At 38.7% G+C, this 23058-nt stretch overlaps 1 protein-coding gene across 1 annotated transcript in view; it reads left to right on the forward strand.

The window, feature by feature from the left end:
- Positions 1-23058, forward strand: part of PREP (prolyl endopeptidase) — an 88339-nt gene that overhangs the window by 53908 nt on the left and 11373 nt on the right. Inside the window, exon 11 of the mRNA XM_040058376.2 lies at positions 19235-19371. Within this exon, the coding sequence (XP_039914310.1) occupies positions 19235-19371 (137 nt within the window). The remainder of the gene's footprint in view (positions 1-19234; positions 19372-23058) is intronic.

A 23058-nucleotide genomic window follows, 5' to 3' on the forward strand; every position in this document is an offset into this window, starting at 1 on the left:
GCATATTTAAGACCTGCAATTTGTAGAATATATATTGGAAGGTGGATTAATTTTTTAATATGTCGTATTTTTTCCTCTTCTAACTAAGGGTAAGAATGGAATAGAGGCTTTTTCTTTCTATAGACAAAGGCATAACAAAATCTAGTGCCAAAAGTGGAACTTAAATAAGCTTAGCCTTCAAAAAGGTGAAATCATGTTGAAGGTAAGCAACATGAAGCCATGTGACAGCATGGCTTGGAGTCTTCAAAAAGAGATTAGATACTTCTCTTAGTATCTTATTCTTAATTTTGCCTCTGACACATGCACAAGGCACATTCTCCAAAAGCACAAAGACAGCAGTATGTGTACATGAGGTGGTTGTAAACAGGCCCATCTGTTTGTCTCTGCATCTCCAGACAGAAATAAGAGTGTGGTAGAGAGCAATTTACTGGAAATGTTCACACAGAGAATGCATTTTTTCTCCTTCACTCAAATTCATTGAGGGACTTCCTCAGGATAACTTTAGGGAAGAGTGAGCTGGATAAGAAAAAGAAAACTGCATTCTCTTTAGGAAAGAACTTGGTACAATTGTAATGCTGCCATCAAACCCAGAAGGATAATAATGAAGCACAAATACCCATGTAATTAAAAAGGATATAGAAGAGGTTGCTGTAAATTAGAAGTAATGTATTTTTTGAGTAAATCAAATTTTATAAAAGAAATGTCTGGAAAAATAAAATCTCATTTTACACTTAAATCAATTACATGCTAAATTATGGTAAAGTAGAACAGTAATATATATAATCTCAAGGAAGAAGCATGCTATTGCTGTGCCCTTGGAAACCTTCACTTTGTAAAGCACTGGCAGAGATTCACTGCTAGGCTGTAATGTGGTAGAAGTCAGTATCCCTGTGTCTGGTTTTCCTCTTACTCAGCTCCTGCTCAGTTTCAGCTCTAGGGAAATGTGACCTGTGTAGTTACACTGGGGCTCAGTGCTTATAAAGAGCTCTCTTGGCTCACCAGTCATCCAGTTTTTTCTTATACCAGCAAATGATCTCAGTATAGCAACCTCTTGGAAATTATTTTTTGATATCTTTCATTCAGATCCATGGAGAAATCTCAGCTGAGCTGTGAAAAAGACTGTTTGTCAAGGCCAGGGCTGGGACTGCCTGCTCAAGGTGGTAGTAACTGAGCCTGTCAGTGCTGCATAGGTCAGATGGACTCCAGTCTTTGTTTCCATTTGTGTGGCGTCATTTAGAGCCTTGATGGTGCTTCTGCTTGGAGGAGGGAAAAGGGAATAGAAGGGTATTAAAGCAGGGTATAAATGGCTGTCAGCCTAGATGAATACATAGCCATTTCAAAACATAGGCAACATTGCAGGGAATTATGAAAAAAAAAATCAAAAATAAGAATGCAAGAAATATACTGAAAGCAGGCAAACCCTGATTATTATAGGAGAATGAACAATGCTGCAGAATCTATTTGATAATTTTAATTTCCATCAGAATTACTACGTAGTAAATGATAATGTTGATGACTGTCCTAATCCATATCCTTAATGAAAGACAGGTCTCCTGCCAAGGTTCTTTCTTTATTCTCATAAACCTGAAGAAATACCTACTGATAATAGCAATCTTCCCAGCTTTGCTGTGTAGCATATATGAAACTGTAATTAGTTGTTCTTTAAGAGTCCTTGAATATAACTGGGTCAAGATTTGAACTGAAGTGAAAGGTGTCATGTGTATATGAAACCTGAATTAATGGCAGTTGAAAAATTGCCACAGTGCCTGTTTTTTTGCCTTTCAAATCCAATCTGCACTATTTGGTATATGTTGTAAAGTGCAAGGGTGAGCTACTGATAAAGTTTACTACACTAAGAAAATTTGTGGTAGAGCTGCTTCTGTGTTTGTACCTAGGCTTAAGATCTTACACTTTGACAGCCCAAACTAAAAACAAATTAGCCAGCTTGCACTGAAGGGAGAGCTGTTTCAGCATAGCTGACTTTTGCACCAGAGAGCATGTTTGTAAGTTACTGGCTCCATGTGACACCCTGCAAGTACACAGTCTAATTTATTGTGCTGTAGCTTGTGCTTGTGCCCTTACCTTGAAAGACTCTGTGACCTTCATGAAAAAATCAAATTGTTTAAAATGCTTCCCACACATCAAAAGTTTATCCTGGCTGCTTGTTAAATGATACATTAACTTGCGTTAATTACTCTTCCTCTGCCAAGCATTTCTTGAAATTTGGTTTTGCTTCCCTGCGTACTTCCATTTATCACAATGACAAACTTTTTCAGGAAATAGCCTGGGGTGGGCTTTATAGAAAGAAAAAGCACTTCTACAGAAACTTAAAAACAGCACTTGCCCTAAGATGTTTACTGTGTTAATAACTCAACTGTTGCTTTAAGTAAAAAGCCTTTATTTTATCTCTGTAAAGTTGCCAGCTATGTTCTTATATGCTTCTCCATGTTAGCACCTCATGGTGACACTTAATCATGGATAAACGGTCTTCTGGTGTGGCTCACAGCTCACCTACTATTAGGCTACGTGTAGACTTTTAAGTGTTAAAATTGTAGCGGTAAAAATGTTGATTGGCTCCTTTTACCATTCTTTGAATACCCTCCAGTACTTAAAATACTTTCAGATGAAGCAAAAATAGATGTTGCTACTGACAGATGCACTTCAGATTAGCTCTTTCAGAAGGTGAAATTCGTAACACAACTTGGTTGTACAACTTAGTTTGATTTAAAAAGCAGCTGCTGTTTAGATATTGCAGCACAGATGCAAGAAGAACAGGTCTTAAAAAAGATACCTCTTCAGGCTGAAATGGGTTCCCATCTTTTGCAGAAATTTCTTTTGCAGGTGAAGTAATTTTCATGAGAGTTTTATTCTTCTCTTGCTCAGTCTTTCACTCCCATCACCAAGCCCTTGCAGTACTGATTTGAAGTTATGAGGCATTGATAGGGAAAATTTGTCTACAGTCATTCTCATTCCAAGTGGAACTTTACACCATACAGTTTGGCACAGTGATTATCTCTGCTTTAGGAAAATACAGCACAGAGAGAAGATGAGTCAGACTTGAGATTGATTGGCAGAGAAACTTGTGCACAGCACCTGCCCATGCTATTCCTGGATCTTGCTGTTGCCAGTGGTATCATTCCATGAGCATTAGATTCCCTCATCAATATAAAAATAACAGAGGAAAGCCGTGTGCTCTGAAAACTATAGTAAGCTTAACCTGCTAAGCAGTGCAAGAGCTGATATTGTAATTATCTCTGTTTTTTTCAGTGTGGTTATAGAGATGGTCTTAATGTCGTTTTTTTCCCCTTACCCACATATATGTCATAGAATCAAAGAATGATTTGAGTTGGAAGGGATTTCAAAGATCATGTAGCTTCAACCCCACTGCCATGAGCAGAGACATCTTCCACTAGACCAGGTTGCTCAAAGTCCCATCCATCCTGGCCTTTAACACTTCCAAGAATTGTGCATCCACAACTTCTCTGGGCAACCTGTTCCAATGCCTCACCAGTAAAGAATTTATTCATAACCTCTCATCTGGACCTTACCTCCGGCAGTTAAAACCCATTTCGTTTTGTTCTATTGCATTATGCCATTGTAAAAAGTTCCTCTCCAGCTCTTTTATAGGCCCCTCTTATGTACTGGAAGGCCACAATTAGGCTACCCCAGACCCTTCTCCAGGCTGAACAGCCCCAGCTTTCTTAGCCTGTCTTCATAGGAGGGATGCTCCAGCCCTCTGATCTACATGTGTCCCCTCTGGGCCTGCTCTGACAGGTGTGCTGCAGATGTTGGGCACTCCAGAGCTGGCTGCAGTGCTCCAGCTGGGGCCTCACCAGTGGTGGTGACCTGCTGGCCATGCTTCCTTGGGTGCAGCTCTGGACCCAGTTGGCATTCTGAGCTGTGAGTGCACATAGCTGGGACACATTGAGTGTCTGGTCAACCAACACCCCCAAGTATTTCTCCTCAGGGCTGCTCTCAGTCCATTTCTACCCAGCCTGTAGCTGTGCTTGGGTTTGTCTCGATCCAAGGGCAGGAGTTTGCACTTGGCCTTGTTCAACTTCATGAGGTTCACACAGTCCCACCTCTCAAGCCTGCCAAGGTCCCTCTAAGTTGACATCCCTGCCCCCCAGCATCTCCATTGCACTGCACAGCTTAGTGTCAGCAAACTTGCTGAGGAGACTCAATCCCACTGTCCATTTTGCTGACGAAGGTGTTATGCAGTGCCCAAATGCCAGCCCCATTGACCAGAACTCTGAGTGTGACTTTCTATATGAACAGATCATTTTAAGTTAGAGAGAACGTAATTCAGTAGCTTTGAATCTATCTGCTGAGATAAAGCACTCTCATACCAGAGAACTAGGGGCTTTTACTTGCAACTGATTCTGAGCAGAGACAAATAATTTTCCCCTTTTCTATAGAGGAATAAGTAATTTTGGCATAATTTTCATCCTCTCCTAAGAATCCATCACAACCAAAAAGGAGTTATTTTTGAAGAGTTTGACGTTCTTTCTTCTCACAGTATTAAGGTTTTGAATCCTGCCTTGATCTCATGGGATGGGAGGATAGAATAATGCTTGGGGAAAATAAGTTGCTTATTGTTGTTTGTTTCTATTTTATTCCTTTTCTTTCCTTGAGGTTTTGTATTTCAGTAAGGAAGAAAATAAGTTCAGGAAGCTTTGGACAATACTTTCGGGTACATGGTGTGACTCTTGGGGATAGTCCTGTGCAGGGCTAGGAGTGGGACTCGATGATCCTTGTTGGTCCCTTCCAACTAAGCTTATTCTGTGATTCTGTGGAATACTGGGGGGGGAAGGAGCATGACAAAGACCACAGTTTTAGCGTTTGCCACAGTATGGCAGACACCTGCTGTCTTGCATGGGAGTAATAAGCTTCAAGCCACTTCTTTTATAGTTCCCAGGAAGGAGCTGGAAGGCTTTGGCTCTTACCTCACCTAGTGTTTTGGCACGAAGGCACCGGTCTCACTCTGGAGGGCTTCAACAAAATCACAGTGACAACTGTGACAGCATTGGCAGTTTGCCTGTGTGAATGTAGTATCTTACACCCTTGGCATGTGTTTGTTACAAACACCACATTAGTCTGCCATTATCTCTTCTAATTGGAGGTCAGTGAAGAAACACTAACGAAAATGTTTAAAGGCTCTTGTAGTTCTTGAAAGCCAAGAGATTGTATATTAAATATGTTACATATTTGCAGACACATTATACTCCTTTTTAAGGGAGGAAATTGTCAGAATCAAGGACTTTATGTCTAGATGGAGTATCAAGAGATGAATTTCCTATGAATGACCTTAAATGCTCTTGAACTTTGAAATCCATATGCTGGAGTAGCAGAGCAGCAGTTTGCTCTACCTCCATTATAATTTAAGTAGCCCCATGCAGTGCAGTTCAGATATTCCTTAGGTATCTGCAGTAGGAACCACATCTCTCTATTCCAAATAAGAGTATGAAGTGATAGACTTTGCATTGCTTTCTTCACCAATCCAGTTCAAATCCTATTTTAAGGTCTGATTTTCTGGATTTGCTCTATCCCCTTGTTATATACCACTGGAGACTGGTGCATAGTTTGGGAAGCTGGGAGCTTTTGTTCAGCACAATGCAGAACAATGGAAATGCGGTTTGGGACAGAGGGGAGTGCAAAACTGCTCTTAGGAAGAATTAGGACACTACTGACCACACAATGTGGGGAATAATACTAAAATATTTTTAAAATACTCTCTGTGTTCATTTGTATTGTCATATAGGCTTTGTGATTCACTAGATCCAAGCTTTTAATAGTAAATTGTTTATTTTTCTGCTGAGTGTGCAGGGAGTTGGAGAGCTTCTTAAAATGGAAGCATCTATAGAACCTTCATGCTCTAGACTTTATAAAAACGTTCAACAATCCTACAAGAGACATGATTGCTTAGTAGTTTGAATAAAGCTCATTATAAAATACTATTCTTATGCCTTACTCAGTAGAACTTTTGTATGAACTTGCAGTGGTTTGTTGTAGTGAAGGGAGATGTTAGTTGGCTTACTTAATCCCGTGCTGCATTCCATGCTCCATTTCTTTCTCAGAATTCCTTAAAGCACAAGGCGAAATAGCGCGGACTGAAACAGACCTGTAACCATTAAACATAGTGTAGTGCATTCCTTTTTGCACACAGGAGTTTTAAACAAGAGCTTAAGCAATTGTAGTGGAGCTTAAAGGATTGCCTCACATGTCTTATATGATTGCATTTTTGATTGTAAATAAAAAGTAGTTTTGATTTTTACAGTAAATGGGAAAATACCTTTTGCCATCAAAAAGATTTTAAAAGTCATTCACTCCTTAAATAAAGGAGTGTTGAAGTCTTCAGGAACCTCAGTAGCTAGATTCCTTGCTGATACAGAAATACTAAAATGATAGTGTTGTAGTAAAAATAATACTTGGGGTTTTTCTTCTTTCTGAACAAGTCACTGAAGAATTTCTTCCCTTCAATTTTTCCTCCAACTTTCATATTCACTCCTCTGATTGAACTCACCTCCAGTAATTAAGCATGAACACACTGTTATTTTAATTAACTCTCTTACTCACAGGATAAGTAAGAATTCTATTTAATGTTCCTCAGTGGGAATCTACTTCCAACTTTTCTTCTCCCATTTGTATAGGCTTATCAGTGTTATTTCTCAAAGGTGGTGAATATTATTAACTTCATTCTACAGGAACAGAAACATTCAGAATGAAATTTGTCTGTGGCTTCATACTGATGAGATGTTTTCTGTTCTAATGGCAGTGGTTTGCTGATCCTCAAGAGTTGAGTTTTCAGATGTGGACTGTAAACTTAATCAAGACAGTTATTAAAATCTTACACAAATATTTCAGAGAACTTCAGCATCAATAAATAGCCCCCCTCTTGATACATCCAATAGTAATAAAGGCTGACAGCACACAGTCTTTTTTGATCATTATGGTGTTTGTGTGTCTTGTATAGTGCAGATTGAATGGCCTGTACCATCCATGGTAGAGGGTCAAACAGAATGCTTCCACAAAAAAAAAAAAAAAAAAAAAAAAAAAAAAAAAAAAAAAAAAAAACCAAAAAAAAAAACAAAAAAAAAACCTCTAAAGCCTCTTTGTAGCTATTTAATTCTTGCTTAAACCAAGTAGTCATAAAAATGGGAAAATGGGAAATTTCAGCATTGTCCTCTACTGAAAGAAAAAAGTGATAGCTGCCCCTTTTCTCACTAAGAGGATAAATGTCAAATTTTGGCATGCCAGCATTGTTCAGAATAAGAATGCTCTGCAGAATGAGAATATTTCTATCCATCTGCCCACCCATCATTTTGCCTCACGGAGCTTGGCCGGGGGGGTGGGGTTTAATTGTGATGATAATGCTGCATTGAGGACAGATTGCTCCAGGACCACAATCATGAGTTTTATTCACACAGCTGGCAGAAGATCGTTAGATGATTGCAGTTGTCAGTCATCACTGGCCTGGACCAGCATTCGAGCCACTGACCTAGCAGGGACGCACATTGACTGTCTTTACTAGCCCACCAAGAAAACCAGACTTTTCTGGTTTTATTTTTCAGTACTGTGCTGGTAGTGTCATGTAAGTGCATTTAATAGTCATAAAGTTTCTGAGGAAGGGGATTTGCTCTTAGTAAGAGTTATATACCCAGGTATGTCTGTGCCACAGGACAGTGTTTAAATTCAAACAGATTTTAGATTTTCCAGAACAGTAGCAATTATAGTCATTTATTTGTTAGTGAAGCTCATATTACTTGAAAATAACACGTTGGGCACTCTGTTAATAGATGTTTGCACATCTGTATTATACATATGGGCAAGTATTAAAAGTGTTTTCTTTGGTTTTAATATGTACATGTTTAATACTTAAATTTTTTAACCACTTTCTCAAGTTTAACTAATACAGATCCGTAATGGAAGTAGTGGATTTTTGAATCTATCTCAGTTCTCACCAGCTGTTCCTGTAGATTTAGTTGCATGTGAAACTCCTTGGATGGCCTTCATATTTCTCAGTCATGGTTTTATGAAAGGCTAAAGGCAGTGAGAAGGGAGGCACTTGTTCTGTTTTAGAGTCTGTCTTCTCCAGTTCTGCTTTTGAAGCTTCTCTTCTTGAAATCATATAAAATCCTGTATAAGAACAATCTCAGAAGCTCATCTAATCCCTTGGAATCCCAGGAGGTAGGATACTGGCTTTTCCTGTGAGAAGAGAGGAACCAGCTTCTACTGCCCAACAGGTGGCTGCAGCTGTGAACAGAAAAACCTGTAGTGGAGCTTCTGTAATAAACAAGGAGCAAAAAGACTGGGAAAAGGAAGAAACTACCATGCCTGAATGTGTTTGGATGTGGTGGGTGACACGGGCATGACTGATCTGTTGTGGACACTATGGCAGGTCACTTCTGCCTGTACCATTCCTGCCTGGTTTCTGTCTGCCTTGTGTTTAAAAGCCTTCACACTCCCTAGGCAATCTGTCCCAAGTTCTCACTGAGTTTACTGTTTAAAGTCTTTTGCAGGGAATAGGGGTATACCACCTGACGGTCTCGCCTGAATTCCGTTCTTCAGTTTGAAATGTGTTGCTTTGTGTCCCTCACTGCTGTGGAAGGCAATTGGTTCTCTTCTAGTTACAGCCAGCTGCTGCATATTTAAAGACTGTCACTGCATCTCCCTCAGTTTTATTTTCCTTTAGACTGAAAACAATTGATACAAAAGAAAAGTCTGCACTCAATTCAGTTTCTCTTAGTGGATTGTATTTCCTGGCCTTCTATTGCTCATCCTCTTCCTGCAGTCTGTTTAGATGCTCAGCATATGGTATGCCATGGTTCCAGGTGAACACAGCACTCCAGCTGAGGCTTTGTAAATGTGAATGTAACCAGGAGGGGTTACTTCAAAACACCTTGTGGGTGAGCCTTTGTTTGTATGTCCTAATGTAGAGCTTGCCTTTTCCCTGACAATTCATTGTTCAAGTTCAGTTTGGCGTGTCTACAACTTCAAGACACTTTTATAAATTCCTTTTTAGTGAATTGTTCACTATTCTTTATGTGATTACATCTGTCAGGCTATAGTATGTTGTATTTCTCGTATGTTGTATGGCCTTGTTGGATTGCATTTTACTGTATCAGGTAGTTTTGCCTTGTGTTTGTTACTCCTTCCAAAAAGCACTCCCTTGTCCCCTCTTTTCTGCAGTGTCTCAAGGCTTCCTGTAGCAATTAAGCTTCACCACAGCTCCATACTCCCATTTAAATACTTTACAGTGTATGCATCTCTCATTCTGAATAGTGTCCCTGTAGGCAACTGGGGAACTGGAGTGTTTTCAGAATAGACGTGGCTCTGGCAGAGCTGGGAACTTTGTGTTTCAGAGTTGCAGGCCTCCAGGCACACGCAAGTTCAGAACTAGTTTATGCAGTTATTTATTAGGCTTGGCATGCAACTGTTTCAAAGAAGTTCAAGGAGGTAGGGCAGCTGGCGGAGAACAAATTAGATTGTTGTTGCTCCTTTATTTACTTGGTTATTACAGGATTTAAGAGTTTTTATCACAGACCACATTCAACTGTGTGCTGGACAGCATGGAAATGCAGACATCACAGGGCCCTTACCAACCACAGCTTGAAGGAGAACAGAGAAATAAATTACATTCGGAAGATTAATAATGATGGCTGTGCATTAACTACCTAAAGCAGACAAAACCAAATTAGAACTGGTAAAAAATGCAGATAAACTCTTGATATATATATGCACGCATAATCACTGCAGCCCAAAAAATTATACTTGCTGTCTTCATCAAGGGTCAAAACTGCTTGGTGGATTAGGGCTTTTGCTGCTGTTAATTAACATACATCATTGTGGTTGAAAGCAGATTAATAGAGTTGAGAGTAGAAAACAGCAATTTCAGATGTGGGTGAGATCTTACATAGGCATATGTTAGATGAAAACCTCTGCAAAATGATTGGGTCTGTGTGGGCACTGCTTGGAGCAGACTTTGCTATTGAAAGGGAGAAAGGGAAGCAAGTTATAGCAAATCTTGTAACCTAAAATTACACTCACTGTGAACATGATTACTTTAGAAAAGGATGCATATTAACCCAGATCATACAGTAATTATGACCAGTTCAGTTTATACTGAGAAAATATTTTTTGCTAAATAGTAATGAGATTTTGGAGAACCTCTATTATCAGTGTTCAGTTGCACAATAACACCTCTTACTAATATGCTGGAGTTGCTGGCCACTTTGAAGGGCATAGTCTCCATTTATATCAAACACAGAAAAAAATTGCATTATTAACAGTAAGGCAGACCTTAAAAAGCTTAGTTAATAGCTGTGTCAACAGATTTGTTGGGTTGTTTTTTCTTAAATTGGATTCATTGCTGAAAAGACAAGCTAAACATAAAGTGCTTTGATAAGTATCTAGAGATGCAAAGTTGTGAGCTTGTGTAAGTGGAACGCATGAGCAGAATCATTCTGCAGACCTCTCTGATTTGTCCTCAGTATAAGAACTGAAAAAAACCCTTAAAAATCACAAAATCTTAGGGCATTCGGAAAGAACATTTTTTTGAAAGGAAAGAAAGGAATATAGTTGTTTTTCAGTTCACTTTCCACCCAGAAACATTTCAGTCACTAATTTTCTCTGGGCTTTTGTCTGCTTATGATGCAGCACAAATTCATCAGTGTGAATGTTTATTAATGGTAATCTAGTTTGCATCTTCATTTAGCAGTTGATTTGATTTTATCAACACTGCTCAAAAGTACTGATAAAATATTATCTTCCCTTAGATTAATTACTTCTGCTCTGTCCTTGAGTCATCTCCCAGGAGATTTATGGGACAAGGGAAGCCTCTAAGAACTATTATTATTCACAGCAACTAGTGTTTCAACTGTGTAGATGAACGATATAAAGAAAGATGATTTCCTTAGTTCCAGCTTCTATTCTCACAGACAGGGAAAAATTGCTACATAAATTCTCCCTGACAACTCCCTGAACCACTTGCTTTTCATCCAATTTGTCAATTATTTTTTTTAAAGTACCAATATAGAGAGATCTCTGCTAACAGCTAAAAATAGTTTGGATGCAGAAAAGCTTCAAAGCATAATGCCTGAAATCAGTCTTATTTTACCAATAAGGACATCCTTGACTTTTTCTTTCTGCTTACTGGTGATTTTTTAACTGATAGCACTTACTCTGGTTGATCTGGCATCATTAGAAATTTGATCTTTTACTGAGAGTTGATTATTAGTTGTGGATTACATAATGTCTGATACAAGTTTATTGGCTTTTGCTGTCTTGTTCATATTTTTCCTAAGAAAGGATTGCTGCAAACTGTCCTTAGACTTAAAACTTTTTAAAAAGTTCCTTTTGTTATTCATTTTTTCCACTGTTCCAAGAGTATTGTGAGGGTGCTTCAGTACACTCCTTGGTGTTCCTGGTATGAAGTCCCTTCGAAGTCTTGGTTTTGACATCTGTCTGGAAACTACACTACCAGCTGAAATTTTTGCTGGGTTGCTTTATATTAGATTTGGAATGATTTCTTTTCTTCCCTAGTTACTGTTACAACAATGAATGAAAACTCATACTTCTCTTCTGCTTCTTGCTACTCACTGAGTGATTTTTCTTCAATGTACAAATTTATTACTACAAATCTGAAAACAATAGTACTGTCTCTACAGGAAACTGTTGAAATCAATAGCATCTGAACCTTAGAATTATTTTTTCTAAAATAGCACCCCAGATATTTTACAGGACTTTAGTTTTTCCTTGACCATTCTCAGGGGATTTTTTTCCCATTCTGCTACCATTTTGGTGGTTTTATAATCATGTAAGGACACAAATGAGTAACTTTAAATTCAAGTTTATCTCAGAAAGTAAATTATATGTAGCTATAATTTGAATGAGAAAATGCATATGGAACTGCTTCACAATAATTGTAATGACCTATTTATTTCAGTTAGTACTTTGAAATAAATATTCACAGGAAAGTGATTTGAAACATGCACTGTCTAGATGTGTAGAAGATCCCTCTCTTCTTTCAAACCAAAAAGCGTGAATGAATTTTTAATATTCATTATTAAAATGAATATTAAACCATTAATATTGTTTTAGCCACATGCAGAATTTTGGAGGGTGTTTAGTGATTTATATTGCTTCTGATTTTGGGTAGCCAACTTGACATCTATAAAGATGGTAGGATTCTCTACGGAAGAGAGAGCAGAGACCTCTGAAATTGCCTGGTCTTTGAAAGTCATGAATAAAGCTTCTTGGCCATGTAAGCGAATGCATGGATTCTCTTGACACTTTGACACAAGCTGACACTTGACATCTCCATTGTCAAGACTGAATTTTCTCTATGCAAGAATTTTTGGGTAGATGAGCACCCTGAACTTTGTAATGCCCCTGCATTAAGGAGAAAATCCAACAGTAATTGTGTTGTTTTCCTGAAGCTTGTAAACACTCAGCAGTGAGGCTATGTTGAGATGACCATGCAAGTTTGAAGCAAGATGGAGACAAAAACGGGAAAGGTGAATTAGCTAGTTACTAGTGAATTTTAGTTAGCTAGTTACTGCTTAGTTTGAGTGAATGTATCTCTCTCTCTCAGCACATCAGATTAGGTGTGTGCATCTATCACATCATAAAACCTTAAACAGCAATAGTTACTGTGAAGTAGCTTGGAAAAAGTAAGTTCTCCCTCTTACCCCACGGTAAGTTGCCTCTACGTTTTTGTTCTCAGAGTATTTCTCATTACCATTTGAACTGATTTCCAGCATGGTAAAAATGAGTAGTGTTTACTTTCTAATGCCTACACACTACTCCAGTGAGTTGTCTCTTGTCAGAGCAGTTTACTCAGTGAAGTAAAGCGTGATTTAATGAAAGAAAATGGACTAGCCAGCAGCTGTTATTTATGATTTCATTCATAATGGTGTGCTCTTTCCATCAAGACATCCCTTTGCTTGTCTCATGCTATACTACTTCACAGTAGTACGTTTTCTGAATGCATAAACACAGAGGTAATTCAGAAAAGAGACTGTAATTTACAAAGGCCTCTGTGACATTTTTCTGTTTAACATTACTATAGTGTATATTTAAATGAAAAGGTAGATTTATCTGTCTCATATCTGTCTCTGCGCTGTACACTAAGTCTTCAAGGCAAATTGATGAAAGAAAAAAAATAACTGGACTTGGCAGATTCTAATTATTCTGCTACAGGAAACTCTTAGATTGCACAGAAGGGGGCAAAGTATAAACAGAAGAGGCAAGAAGCCTCTGGTTGCAGAAGTAGAGGGTGTAGGGGGAGTCTCACTGGATCCCATTTACCGCTAAGGCTTTATGTAAAGGGGGTGATGCCTTTTAACTAATCTAGAAAAGAGTGACTTAAAAGCAATTTCTGCCGTGCCTGTCTTGCAGGATTTCTCATCTTTCACCTGTATTTTTCTCCTGTCTTCCCCTACATCCTCCCACCACCCTGTGAGATATCTCCCTGCAGTCAGTTGCAGTTAGGCAGCTGAACCTACTAGCAAGGAGACATTTCTTCTAAAAGACCATCTACTGGCACTTTGCCTCTGTCAGCATGAGTCTGCTTTTTGTGCTGGTGGGTGGTGAAACAATTTCTTCTGAGCCATTTCTTGATTATTTTCCTAGTGCTTTTGCAAATGTCTGTGGTGGGTGTCCTTCTTTCCGGGTTTTACCTGCATGCATTTTTACTGTACTGAGTTACTTTGGCACATCTCCAGCTCTGTGTTAAGCAAACTTTGCAACCCACACAGAATTGCTTTGAAGCTAATTTAAGAGTCTTAAAGAAGATTGATGAGGATTCCCCTCTGAAGAAAGGAAACCCCAAATCCTGTGAATTTGCTCTGTAGCATTTAAGAGTTCTGTGTTATTTTTCCTGACTTCTGATTCATATTCTGTATAAGAATACAAAACCTGGTGTTCAGTAAGAACTGCTCGTAGGTGTGGCCATTGGTTGGCTGCCAGGGCTGCCTATGGGGCCGCTGCAGATCTTATACTTGGGTCCGTGCCGCTGCTGCAATAAATAGGGAGTTTTGATTGTGATGTGCTATAGTCTTTAGCCCCAGACTAGTGTCTGTTCTGTAAGGTCAGAGGTGGTGAGGGATGGAGTGGGCTATGCACAGGTGGTGCAGAAGGCAGCGTATGATTCTGTTTGAATAAGTGAGTTTTCTGCCCTGGCACCTCAAGAGAAGATTTCTCCCTGCCTTACCAGCACTGCATGTTCAGACTTGCTTGTGTGAGGGCAGAGCCTTTGTGACTTGCCTTCCTGAAGCACCCAGTGTTAGGACTTGTCAGAGGGAGATGCTGCTATGTGTCATTGTTCAGCCTCAGGCACTATTATCTCTGTACCTAAACATAGGTTTGAAAACCTAGATTGCTCCATCTGTGAAGGAAGACTTTCTCTAGGGAATATTCCTTTAAGTTTTCTGTACCAGTCGCCTTTCAAAGATACTGGTGTGGAATTTTTTTAAACAGTGAACATTTAACAAGGCATTTGTGACATTTGGCAAAATGTGGGCAATGTTACCTGATTTACTCTGAATTCCTTATACTTTTTTTCCCCAAATCTCAAAATGCAAATGTTGGTGTAAGTGTGATGAGAAGTCTTCACTTAACAAGGGAAATACTTTATGCGAAACTGGATATTTGAAACTCAGTTCCAAGAGGTAAAACCTGAAGTAGTCATTCCCTGTAGCCCCTGTGCTGTGAGTTGCTGGGACTGAACAGTGTTTTGCCTCCCCAGTGCTGTCTGGAACTTTGTGATGGCTGCAGCAGTGTGTGAGGGCAACTGCTCTTACCTAGAAGCAGGAAAAAATTGCCAAATTTCACAAAACTGCTAAATCAAATGAAAAGGAATTATCTCATAAAAACTATATAGCAGACATTGGAAAAAAATATTTTAAAGGCTTTGATGTAGTGTTAATAAACCTAAATTATTGAACATGAATTTTTAATAAAGAGCATTCCAGCTTGATTTATATGCCGTTTTAGTCGCTCTTTGTAAGATTTTTTAGCATTTCACACAATGGATGTCAGTCTAATGACAAGTATAATTTTTACCTGGTTTTGATCAAGCACACATAGACATGGAAACAATTGCTATTTCTGGTATGTAATACCTTATCTTGAAAGAGTTTGGGAGAGAGACATTATTAGAATAACTGCTGGCTTCCTAAGAATAATTAGCCTGCTGTGACTTAGGGGGTGTTTTCAAGTCTCAGAAATCAAAGTTTCTTCTCGTGTATGAAATTCATGTTTTATCAACAGGAAATAACTCTTTCTGACAAGACAAACGAATCACTTTTTAAATGGATTTTGATGCTTTACCATTAATGAGCAAGTCGGGCAAATTATAAAAGATTTCTGAACATTCAGATATTGTTCACAGTTCAAAAAATATATACATTGGACCCACATGGACAAGATTATTTTGGATTTGGGTTTAGTATTTAGATTTTGGATTTAGTATTTCAAAACCTGTGTTGAATCTCACTTTGGAAGGTTAATTTTAAATGTATAAATGTTTTTGTAAAAGCAAGATGATTTCAGATGCACTTTTCTTACCCAAACAATTATAATTACATACATATTTTAATCTCTCCATTATATAAACAGATAAAATATTTCTGAAACGGAGAAAAAGTGAAACTAAATACTCAGAAGTTGCTGAGGTTTTTAATTTTTAAAATTTGAAGTTTGTATTCCATGTCAGTAATTTTAAATATTTTTAGTTATGTGGCACAATATGAATATGCAGACCTATTTGTTTTATTTATTTATTGGGATGATTGTGTCACTTTCTTTAATATTCAAAGATACTGATTTCATATTTACTCTCAAGAGAAGTGCATATTGGATGATTGACAAAATTATTTGTAGTTCTGTGTATAAGTATCAATGCCTGGCTGTGTTATCTCTGTAGATAAATGAGAGAAAAACTTCATCTGCAGCCTCTGTTTTTCAAACCTTTTGGTTTTCTAAAATATATAGTTTTGCCTCCTGAGATGGAGAGGATGCTTCTTGTCATTGTAGAGGCAGAGGTGGGTAAATATAGAGCCTTTCTGAATTTAGGTTTGTGTCTACAATGCCAGCTCATAGTTCCCCTCTCCCCTAAGTGAAGATTCTCCTAACATAAATACTGCACATTTAAAACAGATGATAATTCGGAGGACAGAGACCTCCCCAGGAATTAATGTATTGAACTTTTTTATCCTACTTAATCCCCAAGTAAATTTACAAGCCAGATCACAGAGCTATTAACTCTATTTGCTTGTAAAACTTACTCTTTAAACTGTGTTTGATATAAACACCCATTAACTCTTTCTGGTGAAAACTGAGTGTAAATTGCTTTCAAATGCTAAGTTTAAAATTCAAAAGAAAGTAACACACCACTCTATAAATATATATGTATGCACTAAAGAAGAATGATTAAGATTGGGCTCTGTTTTGCTTATATAGCTTAATTTTCATGTAATTTGTAGGAATGAGTAACTGTGCAAACAGTGTTGCATTCTCCTTCCATCACAATAGGTAGACTAGAGGCTATAAATGTATGATTCAGGCTCTGCCATCTGAATTGAAAGTGATTCTGGCACTGAGACCCCAGTGCCATGTGACCCAGGGACATTAGTGTGAGACTAATAGGTACAACTATTCTGGGGCTGCTCTACTGTTCCAGCACTATGGTCCTGGAATAGCACCAGGGGTTGCACGTAGCAGGAGTGCCCTGTCAACCACACTACATTGCTGTTGCATTCCTAAAGGCTGAAGATATTTATTTTTAGCATGTCCCTCCTTGAATGGGAGTTTCATTATTCATAATAATATTTTTGAAATGTTTTTCTCCATCCTTTTCTCTTCAAATTCATATTCCTAATTTGTTCACTTCTTATATATGCTGACTTTAGTGACTTAAGACCTTATTGGAAAATATATGAACAATGAGTAATATAATGTCACTTACACAAGTGGATCTCCTATCTGTGATAAAGCAGGAAAAGGTAGTACCCTTTTATGAACATTTACCACTGTAAAAGCTGACAGCATCTAAAGTTAGGCATGAAACACCATCTTGGGAAATTCTTTTTAGGGCTTGCCCTTTGCAATTTACCTTAATCTTTGAGATAGAAGCACGTCCCTTTATTGGTTACAGGAATAAACCATTGGACTTGCTTCAGAGATAACAGCTAATTTAAAGGTGAGATTGAATCAGTTGTTGAAAATAGTCTGTTTGAAGAAGCTTAAATAGTTTCACATATCTTAGTGTCTCACTGAATTGATTTCAACCCCCCTCTCGTGCGTTCATCTTGGAGGGAGAGGTAATAATTATTTTAGCAAAGATAGGACTGAAAACCCTTAAATTGCAAATGTCAGCTTGACATGCATCTTTTTTTTTTCTGTTGAGATTTCATTTCACGGTATGTTATTTTATCTTAACTGATGACAATACAAGCCTTACAGAAGTCAGTTTTCAGGGAGTTGTTACAGGAAAGATAAAGTCCTCATTCAGAAACCAGCTGTAAAATTAGTGGCATGCTTTAATCATCAGGAAAGGACTGGTCAATGGCAGTAAGTTTCTGGAAATGTAGAAAGGCTGGGTGCTTGCTTCCTGAGAATTGCCAGCAACAGCTGGAGTTGGCAGATGGCGTTTTCGGGAAGAGTTTCTGGAACTCCTCATCGTCAGCCTCAGCGGTTCTCCTGTTCATCAGTTATTTTATTCACTTACAGTGTTCAAGTAACTAAAGTGCAAATCCTTTCTATTCTACCATTCTGACAAGCGCTTTGTCAGTTAAGATACAGTTATGGCTGCCGTTGGAAACAGTGATTCTATTTGTGCAAAAACGCCCTTAGGCTTTTGGTTTTGTTTGTAGGGGGGGGGTGGTCCATCTACTGGGCACTGTGAAATAGTGAACTTTTATCTGTAATATGTCTAGAAGTTTTGGTAAAGCCTTTGGAGGTACTTGTGATTTCATTTGAATTTTCTCACATTTCCTTAGCAATGATTAAATTAAATTAAATGTGATCACTTTGTTTTCAGTGTGCCTTGTGGATTTACGTGTTTCACGTTACAGGCAATGCTCAGAATAAATGTGTTGCATAGGTTCATATTACTGATGAGGTTCATGTGTTGTAAAAATAGAACCTGTTGATCGTGTGCTTTACAAATCACCATATGACTATATCCTTTAAAAGTAGAGATTGTAAATATGCAACTAAATTATGAGAATGTGTCATTCTTCATTTACTACATTTTTGTTCTAATTAGCGTAGAAGCTGCAACAATGTTAAAGCAAGGCAGAGAAAAGGAATCAGCCAGAATTTTAGGATGAGCAATAAACTGCATTCACAGCCACATGCTTTGCTTGATTGGCAAAATATGACACAGTGGATCCCAAATTAGAGTATGCAGGCAGAGACATGCATCAAAGCAAGATGTGGGAACTGTGTTAAGCAATTATAGTCTATGTCTGTGTACATGGAGTTCAGCTTTTAACTTCACACAGTGCTGTGGCAGCAATAGAAAGACATATGAAAACATGTGCTGTGTGGATACTTGGTGTTTTGGTTTCCTTTCAGTTAGAAAGTCAGTGGGCAGTTCAGTTGTTTTACCTGATGGACTGGAGATTCTGCAACCTTGGGTCTCCTGGTTCTAGTTGCCTGGTTATGTCTGAAAATGCACTGAAGTGCTACAAAAGTTTCTGCCATGGCTTGTATTACCACCCTCACAAAGCTGAAGCGTCCCTGAGACAACCTGAAAGACTGGGCAATGCTTAATCCACTTTTGCTGGATACAGACTTGCCTTGGTGAATTCTTCTGTGCAGGAAATGTGGTTTTAGTTCTGTTTGTTCTCTGTGCCAGCTCAGTTTTTGCTCCTTTCACATGTGATGGACCATGCAGCCCTTGTGTTTTCAGTCTTCCCTTGCAGAAAATTGTATTCTTTTTGTAACATTTTCTTCAACCCTCATGTGTGTAAAATTGATGGATTAGATACCTAATGGTGTTACCATCATACCCTTTGTATTGTCTCATTTTGGTACATTTTCCAGAGCTGCTAAGCAACCAAGTGGGTGGTGCCCATTACTGAACCTGACCTGGGCAATAGGTGCAAGTTGCTTAGAAGCTTTTACCCATCAGACACCATAGAAATTATCACCTCTGATACTTGTTAACAGCACTTGTGGAGAGTTACAGCACTAAGAGCATTTCATATTTCTTTTTCTGTTGTCTTAGGTTTTCTACCCTAGCAAAGATGGCACTAAGATCCCAATGTTTATTATTCACAAGAAAGGAATTAAATTAGATGGTTCTCATCCTGCCTTCTTGTATGGATATGGAGGCTTCAACATATCAATTACACCGAGCTACAGGTAAGCAGGGTGATTCACACCTTCTGAAGTATCTGGTATTAACAGCTGTCACAGACTGTGGGCAGAGTGGACCATGAATCTGACAAGATTTCAGGTTCCTAAGAAGCAAGATGGGGGCCATAAGGGCTGCCTAGGCATCATTTGTCTGCTTTGTTAGTTCTGAATTTGAGGGTTTTACCCTGGCTCACAGAAGATATTATGTCAGAGCAGAGAAGTGCTCTGCTCTCCTGAGGTTTACAAGTCACCCTGCCCTTAGGATTACACCTTTACATCTTCTTGCTCTGTCACTGAGTTCAGCAGAAAAACATGGACATATATATTAAGGAAATATTTGAGCCCTTTGCTGAACTAATAACTAATAGTGAGTTTTCTTTTTTCCAAGTTAAATGGTTACTTTTATCTATTATAGAAAATCAAATGTTTGGCTAAATTAATATAAATTATTAAAATTTGGCTGCATTTTCATATTATATTTTTGAGATTACATCGGAAACAAAATCCTTCTGTGTCCCATATGATCAGGAAAGAGGATTGTGTCTTGAGACACAAATGATACTGTCTTCACAAATGCAAAGCAACACATTGAAAACCAAAAATGTGGTGTTCAGAATAGGCTTTGTAGCTCTCAAAAGCCATAAGCTCTATTGCATAGATGATCTCTGTAAAGGCTTATTTCTTAAGCAAGGCAATTTGAATAGACTTGCCAAGAGGCCGTGCTTGAATACCTAAGAAATGCTCCTAGGTTAGGCAGAGGAAAACAGAAATGGAGAGGGCTGAATAGAGAACAGTTTTTCAGGAAGCAGAAGAGCAGCTCACCCCCGAAAAATAATCTATTATGAAACAATCCTATTAAGTTTTGGTGCTATCAGTCTTGCTTTAGCACATTTCAAGAAATCCTTTGTAGTGCTTGCCTTTCTTGTTTGCTGTGATTGTATTTCTGAATAGCATTTACAGTTTCTTTTCCTTTTTAGCAAATACCTTGTCTAACAGTGGACCTCCCATCTTGTGCTCTGTGATTATTTGCAAGATTTTTATCTTCCTCATAAAGCTGCACTTTCAATTTCCTGTGGTTCTTGAAAGACACAATTATTTAACTACCATAGTTTTAAATTTCTTCTTTGCTTAGGTTCAACCACTGATTTATTAGTTTATTTTAGATGCTGAAAACTTTGATAAAATTTACCACGTTTTCCTTTTTAAAGAATGTAAAATAAATATTATGTATCTATTGATTTAAGGTAAAATTTCACATACTGCAGAGCTGACATGAGTTGGTTGCTGGCAAAAGGAGAAGTTATTTCACCATGCCTACTTCCACCTCCCATCCATTGGCCCTGGTGCTTGCTGGAACCTTTGCTAAGCTGATTTACCTTGCAAGAATGACTGAAAACTATCCCAGCAAAATGGAGTGGGTGGTTTTCTGCCATTTTGGCAAGCTAAAAATTGATTCTCGTAGGAGTCCAGCAAACAGCAGCAAGAGGGTGCAGCTGACATTTAGAAGAGAGGAGATGGGTGGTAGGAGCAGTGACCTATATTTTCCTGGACCCTATGAAACCTTCATTATATGGTTCATAAATTAAGAATATGAATCTGTAACAGTCCCTTAAAAGTAGATGCACAGAGAAATATCAGTGACCTCCAGATCAAAATATATTATCCCACTGACAATGTAAATAAAGCATGATTGGCCATACCTCCCTCCTTACTCTCTCCCTCTGATACCAAGATATGATTTCTCAGCTTTCTTGTTCTGAAAGAAAAGAAGAAAAAAAAGAAAAGCTAAAGCCTTCAGATACATGTTTATGACTAATAACTTGAGAATTGAGTACTTAGTGACGGAATGCGTGAGGGAAAGGAAATTGTAAGAGAGAATTTATGTCAGAAGGGCAGGATGTCCAGTTCACCCTTTACCTGGAAGATTCCACTAATGTTTTACTCCATCCCTATCACTATATACTGCAGTACTCCACAAGGAGTTCTCAAGTCCAAGTGCTGTTCCGTCCACAGCACAACATGACAGTTTGGTTTTGGTTTTTGGTGGGGTTTTTTTGGTGTCTTTTTTTGACCACAAGCATGAATGCTAGAAAGCAGCCACAGGATGGCCAAGGCTGAGGCTTGCCACATCACTCACCCCAATCCTGAGCTGAGAAGCAGCCTTGGAAATGTCACCAATTAGTAACCAGCTTATCTTTTAAAAAACAAACAAAAAAATCCTGGCCAAATATTCCTGGACTTTTTTATTTTAACTTAAGGCTCTTAAAACTTCCCACAAAGCACTCCATCTTCTTCCCAGTGGTTCAATTCTGTCCTGTAAGTCTTCCAGCCTGTACAGTATTTTCTTACTGGTATTTCACACCCAACTCTCTGGTTTGGGGAGCTTACTTCTGCTTAATTCACAAACTGGTGTTCCTTTTCACATCAAAAATGAAAAATATCTTTTTCACTGAAAGCAATAGAGACAAACCAACAGGTTACAGGATCCAGAAATAACTGCAAGAATGATAGGCCAAAGTCATTAAGTCAGTTACAGTAGTGGTTTATTTTTAAAAGCAAGCATGCATCTTTCCTATGCTTCTCTGGACTGGAGAGCTGCATTTGGTGGCATTTTTGAGATGGTGCTTGCTAGAGCACTGTCATTAATTATACAGCCCACATAGCAAGTGAAGGCTGGTGGAACTGATACCAGTGGCTTGGCAGAGCTGCTGGGGAAGTGCCATCACAAACCCACCACTAATGCCTCAGATTTGGCTAACTATGCTTAGGAACCAACACGTTTCCCTTTGCTGTTCTGCGTGTTCCTGCCTGGGTAAGGAGAAGCAATTTCTAACTCATCCTGGAATACAGCTGGTTGTGCAGCAGACTGTGAAATTGCATTTCACTGCTAGGTTGTTCCCAGCCTTTAAGCAAAGAGGTGGTGCAGGGAAGAGAGACTGTGAGCCTGGAGAAAGGTCGGGCAACAGAGCAGCCCTCAGTACAGAGTGGAGGATTCCTCCTTTTGCTTATTCTTCTACCACTCTCTTCAGCTCCACAAAAGCTGAAAAAGCAACCAAGTCCAGTGGCTCAGGACTTCTTCCCCATAACCTGTGCAGTAGCCTGCATTTTTCTGTCAGCTCTAATACCAGACAGGTATATTCTGAGGAAGTGCTCTTGCTCTGTGAAGCACAGCTTCTCACATTGTTCTCTACTGTAAAAAACAATATCTGTTTGGTTTTTTTTTTTTATGCTCCTTAAGAGTGATTAGAGGGTCTGGAAGGAGCTCTCCAGGGCGGGAACTATTTTCTGATCCCTCCACTGACACCATTCTGACCCTGTTGCCCTTTCCTTTACCCTGCTTCCAGGAGAGAAGGAAGAACAGGGATAATGAGAAAAGGCTACAGAGACTCTTGGGAAGAGCAGGGAGCCAGACTTTGCTTTGCAGAATGAGACATTTCATAGCCATGCAGGTTGACTGGGCAGTTTGCTGTGACTCAGACACCGAGCTGACTTGAAATCAAATCTGGAAGCAAGAATCCACCTGGAAAACCACAGGAGTCAGTAATAGGGCTGTGTGTGAAACTTGAGCTTTGTGCTGTCTGATTACTTGGAATTTTCACTCTTTTAAAAGGCAATAAGTTTGGATTCTATACTTATAAAACCTGGTTCCTTGAACTTTAAAGTTAGAGAGAAAAACTTTGAAAAAGTTTGTTA

The sequence above is a fragment of the Hirundo rustica genome, chromosome 3 (genome assembly GCF_015227805.2).
Source record: "Hirundo rustica isolate bHirRus1 chromosome 3, bHirRus1.pri.v3, whole genome shotgun sequence".
NCBI lineage: Eukaryota > Metazoa > Chordata > Aves > Passeriformes > Hirundinidae > Hirundo > Hirundo rustica.